This window comes from Babylonia areolata, chromosome 20 (assembly GCF_041734735.1).
Source record: "Babylonia areolata isolate BAREFJ2019XMU chromosome 20, ASM4173473v1, whole genome shotgun sequence".
Lineage (NCBI taxonomy): Eukaryota > Metazoa > Mollusca > Gastropoda > Neogastropoda > Buccinidae > Babylonia > Babylonia areolata.
Genome location: NC_134895.1, coordinates 45445589 through 45453088, shown reverse-complemented (window position 1 = coordinate 45453088; position 7500 = coordinate 45445589). Strand labels below are relative to the sequence as shown.

The following is a 7500-nucleotide window of genomic DNA, read 5'->3' as shown; positions in this document are numbered from 1 at the left end:
GTAGTATAAGTGACATTAAATAAAATTCATCATCATCATCAAAGAGGGGGAAAGCAGCCGATTTGTGCACTCACCCATGCAGCAACTACCAACCAACTTACCTCTTACCCGCAGGCCACTACACAGAAATAAACAAATAAATCAAGGGCGAGAAGCAGCCATTCTATGCACTCACCCATGCAACAACTACCAACCCACTCACATCCTACCCGCAGGTCACTATACAGAAATACACAAGGGAGAAAACAGCCATTCTATACAGCCAACCCACTCAACTCCTACCCGCAGTCACTACACAGAAATACACAAAGACAAAGGAAGAAAAACAGCCATTCAGTGCACTCACCCACTCAACAATTACCAACCCACATTCAGCTCTCTTCCCGTAGGTCACTACACAGAAATACACAAACAAATCAATGGAAGAAAAACAGCCATTCAGAGCACTCACCCATGTGACAACTACCAACCTACTCACATCCTACTCGAAAGTCACTACACAGAAATACACGAGGGAGAAAACAGCCATTCTATACACCAACCCACTCACCTCCTACCCGCAGTCACTACACAGAAATACACAAAGAAATAAAGGAAGAAAAACAGCCATTCAGTGCACTCACCCACGCAACAACTACCAACCCACTCACCTCTCTTCCCGCAGGTCACTACACTGAAGGCGCAGAGCTGGTGGACACGGTGCTCGACGTGCTACGCAAGGAGAGCGAGTTCTGCGACAGTCTGCAGGGTTTCCAGCTGACCCACTCCCTGGGTGGGGGTACCGGGTCCGGCCTGGGTACCCTGCTCATCAGCAAGATGAGGGAAGAGTACCCGGACCGCATCATCAACACCTTCTCTGTCATGCCCTCGCCAAAGGTAAGTTTCAGTTTCAGTTTCTCAAGGAGGCGTTACTGCGTTCGGACAAATCCATATGTACGCTGCACCACATCTGCTAGGCAGATGCCTGACCAGCAGCATAGCCCCACGCGCTTGATCAGGCCATGAGTGCATGCACATATATTTGTGTACCTATCAGAGTGGATTTCTTCTACATAATTATGCCAGAGGGCAACACTCTTGTTGCCATGGGTTCTTCTTCAGTGCTTCAAGTGCGTGCTGCACATGGGACCTCGGTTTATCGTCTCATAAGAAAGACTAGACGCTCAGTTTGATTTTCCAGTCAAACTTGGGAGAAAAGGCGTGAGCGGGATTCGAACCCACACCCTCACAGACTCTCTTTACTGGCAGATGAGGTCTTAACCTTTTTGCCAAAGCAAAACCAAAGGGCGGAGGGGAGGGAGGAGGCGTGGGGGGGAGGTGAAATCACGGGTCGAGGAATTAGGGTTGTGTTGGGTGTGTGTGAGGGGGTGGGTATGATGGTGGATGTATGGTGGAGGGTGGGGTTGAGGGATTAGCGGTGTGTCGGGTGTGTGTGTGTGTGTGAGGGGGGATGGAGATGATGGCGGATGGCGTGTGGGAATCGCACGGGTCGAGGAATTGTGTGTGTGTGTGTGTGTGTGAGGGGAGGTCAGGGGGGTCAGGACAGAAGATGTCGATCAGATGGGTGAACTGTTGACTAAAGAATGGAGAGATGGCTTAATGAATGGGTGGGCGTGACTGGGTTGGTTTCTTGATTTCATTATCTGGCTGACCGATGATGACAGACACCACTATTTTCTGTCCTAATGTAAGTTTATACTATTATAGTGCATATCACAGGGGAGAGTGAGCCGGGGGAGGAGGTATAAAGTGAAGGAAGATGGGCAAATGGGAAATTAGTTTCGCTGATGGTCTGAAAATCGTCCGCAACGAAAACGGAAAACGACACTGGGAAAAAATTGCCCCACTATTATGCGTGAAAAAGCTCACCGATTTAAACGAATTCACATGGACTGTGATCCACTCACACGCGAGCAAACGAAGAAGGAAGAAAGAATGACAGAAAGAAAGAAAGAATGAATGAATGAAAGAAAACTTACCTGTTTCTGTGCCAGTGAAATTCCATCCCTTTCTGTAATCCACGAGCACGAACATACAGGCCCTGCTGTCACACACACACACACGATGATTTTCGACACGCATTTTTCTGGATTTGTGTGCTTCTGTATACCGCATAAAGTTAATTGCATCCATTGACCAGCGTCTGCCAAGTATGGCCTGTGCATCTGTCACAATACGCTTATTCCCGTTATTATTGTTATTTTTATAAATACATTTTGCACACGTCAGCTTTTGTCTTGTATTATGTAGAGCAGACTACAGACAGGACGTGGTCTGGATAAAAGAAAGGCAAAAACAAAACACACCCACACACAAAAGAACACACACACGCACGCACACACACACACGCACGCACGCACACACACACACACACACACACACACACACACGATAATCTATTATAATACCCTTGAAAATAAAGAACTTTGCCACTGTCATTGTCATCAGCGACGAACAGTGAGTGTAACAGAGAACCCAGCCATTTTGTTCTTCACTTTTCTGAACACATCCTTCGTAAAATTCCGTTCTTGTGGAGCAAAGTGTTACAACACGTTTCGATGTCACACCGCGCTCTGTGTTAAATTCTGATGCAAGTTTATAAATCTGACAGTTTTCTCCTTTCTCAGTTTCTGCCACGGAGGCATAAAATTTGATTTTGGTTACCTAGTGGGCTAAACAGCAGTTGGTTTCCATCAACCGTCTCATTGTCGTTTGCTGAATTGTGCTTTCGAATGTGTTCCTGTTTCTTTGGAACTTCTGTCTGGAAAATCTTATGCTGCACACTTCAAACTGCTGATTTGTCTTATTTTCAACAAGAATGTCCTTCACCAATTACCCCCTGGTTACCGTAAGATAACACATTACTAACCTGACTCAGCATTGTTGCAGGACACGCTGGATATTCGCTTGTCGACCGGTCTGATGCGAGCAGACGACAACTGGGCTCACGGAGCAATACGGAGTCACGTGCAAGTCGTGAAAATCTGTCTTGTCTCCGGCGACGTTCAGTCCTGCAGTCGTGGACAAAGTCCCCTCCCACCCCTAAATGATATTCGTTCAGTGCACTCATTGTATTTTGTAAAATCTGCACGAACTCAAGCTGTCCAGTCGCGTTGTTGATTAGTTATGTTTATTGAATGGAGGGTTGTCATACTTCAACTGTACGCTTTCTGGTGAAGTTGATTTGCAAATGTCGGGCGAAGAGCATGTCACGAAAATATATTGTCATGGCAGCTTTTTTCTTGACGCGTTCTTTCTCCAGAAAAGATTAGAAAATGTTCACACACACACACACACACACACACACACACACACACACACACACACACAAAGTGAAATGGGTGAAATATTACGGTGCTTTCCAGTCTGAAAGCATCCCTTTTCCTGTCACTGGAAGTAAAAAACATAAGATCGAAAAAAGAAGAGAGAGAGAGAAAAAAGAAAAAGAAAAAAAAAAGACTGTCGTTAGCTGGGTGGTCACAGGTTATTCTTTTCTTTCCCATTTCTGTTGGGGATTATTTGTTGTATTGCTTATATTGGTACATAATGTGTCTATTTGTCATGGGTTTGAAACACATGTAAACACCTCCCCTCTTTGAGGGATCAATGATTTAACGAATAAATGAATAAACAATTAAACAAATAATGGACAGAGAAGCACTCTCCCTCGGAAACTGCACCGTGGAAACATTTATTAAGGAAACGTGTGTGAGTTGTGAAAAAAAACAAGGAAAAAAAACAACCCAACCAACTAAAAAACAAACCAACAACAACAAAAATAAAACAACCCTGCATGCTTTCATCTGTTGGCTGTGAACTTTATTCGTTGCATGGCTTTGCGCAAACATTCAGGAGGACTGTGGCAGAGTGGTGTAGACGCTTATCTGTCCACACAGTGTCCATGGGGCCTGGGTTTGAATCCCGGTCTCGCCCTTTCTCCCAAGTGTGACTGGAAAATCAAACTGAGCGTTAGGTCATCTGTATGAGACAATGAAACGATGGCCCATGTTGCAGCACAGACTTGATGCACTGAAAAAGAACCCATGACAATGTTAGTGTTCTCTTCTGGCAAAATTATGTAGAAGGAATCCACTCTAATATATATATATATATATATATATATATATATATATATATATATATATATATATATATATATACACGTGTACTCAAGGCCTGACAGCGCTTTGGTTTATGCCGCTGTCAGACATCTGCCTGGCAGATGTGGTGTAGCGTATATGGATTTGTCCGAACGCTGTGACGTCTCAGTCCTTGAGCAAATGAAGCTGAAACTGAAACATATTTAGAAAAAGGAAGAATTAATCAGAACTTTAAACTCTCTTTCTCTGTCTCTTTCTCTCTGTCTTTTTGTCTCTCTTTGTCTCTGACTGTCTGTCTGTCTGTCTCTCTCTGAGCCCCGCCCCCCCCCCCCTCTGTCTCTCCCCAGGACACCTTGCTTATTCACGGTCCAAGGGAAAGAACTGCATGTATTAACAAGTGTCAATAAAGACACAGTGATCTACCTTGACCGTCCCTATCCCCTTTCCTTTCACTAGCCCTCTTTATGCATTGGTGTGTGTGTGTTTTATCTTCTTCAGTTTAACGTCTATTCACTATAAGTGTTTTTAGACGGAAAGGAGTCAAATAGTGAATAAAGGAAAGGGAGTGTGTGTGTGTGTGTGTGTGTGTGTGTGTGTGTGTGTGTGTGTGTGTGTGTGTTGGTTGATTTGACAGTAGTAAATCTCGTGTATAAATAAAGCTATAGACATTGGGAGCTGATGATGACCATGACTTGGAAGAAACTGGTAAAAACGTCATTTTCAATCAGTCTTTTATCTTTCAGTCTTTAAAAGTGTGTTCCCTGTATTTCCTTTATCTCCCCCTCCTCTCCCTAAATAATTTTGTTTTAAAAAGCATAGCCAAAGGTGACACAGTCAGATGCAGGCACTAGTTCGGGAGAAGCTCACCTCTTGTACAGGTTCTTGGTTAAAACAAACAGCCAGTGCACCGGATTTCTCCACTGACTGATTTAATACACGGAAAACTCTGCGCCAGAACTTACGTCCATCCACAAACGCCACAAGATACTTATGTTCAGCTCTTCCTTGTCTGTCTGCTCGATAGAGAATGTTCACAGTTTCAGTTTAAATTTCAAGGAGGTGTCAAGGCGTGTGTGGACTGATCCATATACTTTACACCAAGTATGTTTTTTTGTCAAAGAAGAAGAAGAAGGAGAAAAAACAACCCAACTAACAACAACCCCCCCCCCCAAAACAACAACAACAACAAAACAACCAGTATCAGGATCAGTATCAGTAGCCCAAGGAGGCGTCACTGCGTTCGGACAAATCCATATACGCTACACCACATCTGCCAAGCAGATGCCTGACCAGCAGCGTAACCCAACGCGCTTAGTCAGGCCTTGAGAAAAAAAAGGAAGAAAAAAAAAGAGAAATAACAAAACAAAACAAACAAACAAACAATAAATAAATGAATAAAATAAATAGAAATAAGTAAATAAATAAATAAATAATTGATAAATACGTAAAAGAGAACTACTACTAATAATGATAATATCTATAAGGCGCAAAAACTTGATGAAGTCAACTGTAAGCGCACAAAAAAAAATAAATAAACAAAATAAATAAATAAATAAAATAAAACAAAAACAACAACAACAACAAAAAGAAAGAAAAAAGAGCAGATGCCTTATCGTCGCATTAACCCAACGCACCGATCACATCAGGAGAGCCTACCTACCCCAGGTTAGTGAAAAAACATAAAGCCTATGACTAGACAAAATGAATATAATAAGCATAGTATGTAAGTAAAGTGAAAGATACGTGGAAGGGAAACGAAGACGATGATTATTTTATATTTTGCAGGTTTCTGACACAGTGGTGGAGCCATACAACGCCACGCTCTCCGTGCACCAACTGGTGGAGAACACAGACGAAACGTTCTGCATCGACAACGAGGCTCTCTACGACATCTGCTTCCGCGTGCTCAAGCTGGCCACGCCCACCTACGGGGATTTGAACCACCTGGTCTCCGCCACCATGTCTGGAGTGACCACCTGTCTACGGTTTCCCGGTCAGCTCAACGCGGACCTTCGGAAGCTGGCAGTCAACATGGTGCCTTTCCCACGTCTGCATTTCTTTATGCCTGGTAAGATAGGGGAAAAAAAACAAATGGTTTCCTTTCATCGTCGTCGTCGTAGTCGTCGTCATCATCATCATCATCATCATCACCACCACCACCACCACCACAAACATCATCATCATCGTCGTCGTTGTCGTCGTCATCGTCATCATCATCGTCATCGTCGTCGTCGGCGTCATCATCATCATCAACATCATCGTCACCATCATTATTTATCATCGTCATTATCAATCTACAAGTTAGGATAAGTGTGCCGATTGAAAAAACAAACAAACAAACGAACAACAACAACAACAAAACCACAAAAAAACCCCCAAAAAACCCAACAACAACAAAAACCAGCAACAACAGAGGAATGATTGAATGAACTGTTGAATGAATGAATGATTGAATGATGGATGAATGAATGAAGAAAAGAACGAATGAACGAACGAACAAACGAAGCGAACGAATGAACGAAAAGAACAGAAAAGAAAAGAAACTCACCCTCATATGCTGATTCATAACGTGGGTGAACAATTAATTATTGCTTCGTCGCCTCATGCAGGATTCGCTCCCCTCACGGCACGAGGGTCGCAGCAGTACCGGGCCTTGACGGTACCGGAACTGACGTTGCAGATGTTTGACGCCAAGAACATGATGGCGGCCTGTGACCCCCGCCATGGCCGCTACCTCACCGTGGCCGCCATGTTCAGGGGACACATGTCCATGAAGGAAGTGGACGAACAGGTGTGCGAAACTTTTTATCATTATTATAGTCATTTATTATTATCATCATCATTATTATCGCTTATAATAATAATAATAATAATTATTATTATTATTATTATCACCATCGTTACTGTTATTATCATTTTATTATTATTATTATTATTATTATTATTATTGTTATCATCATCATCATCATCATTATTATTTGATTGAAGTTCATCCTCTCTCTGGAGTCTGCACATACGGACATAGATATCTTTCATCTGTCTTGTGCCTTTTGACAACGTACAGCTGTATCGGAAATACCCACTCTGAACTTACCCATTCTGAACACATCCCTATAGTCTTATTTATATCCATTACAATATAGCGTTCTGTTAAACGATTCATTTTGAGCAGTCTGTGCAATGAAACTCTATAATTATTTTCAGTATGACAATTTCAGTCTTTCCACCTACAATCTATCAATCGTTTGTTTAAAGCAAACTTGGAAACGTTCAACACATGCAACACCTGTTTTTGTGTGTGTGTTTTTTTGGGGGTGGTAGTGGTGGTTGATCGTAAAATCTGAAATCCATTTTAACAAAATGACAGAACAATGAGGCTAGGGGAGTAAAGTCCAAACAA

General features: G+C 42.7%; 1 protein-coding gene across 3 annotated transcripts in view; it reads left to right on the top strand.

The window, feature by feature from the left end:
• LOC143295044 (tubulin beta-2 chain-like) overlaps window positions 1-7500 on the top strand; it is a 57226-nt gene that overhangs the window by 46170 nt on the left and 3556 nt on the right. For all 3 annotated transcript variants that reach the window (XM_076606590.1, XM_076606591.1, XM_076606592.1), the window contains exons 5-7: window positions 665-876; window positions 5886-6168; window positions 6710-6891. In XM_076606590.1, the coding sequence (XP_076462705.1) occupies window positions 665-876; window positions 5886-6168; window positions 6710-6891 (677 nt within the window). The remainder of the gene's footprint in view (window positions 1-664; window positions 877-5885; window positions 6169-6709; window positions 6892-7500) is intronic.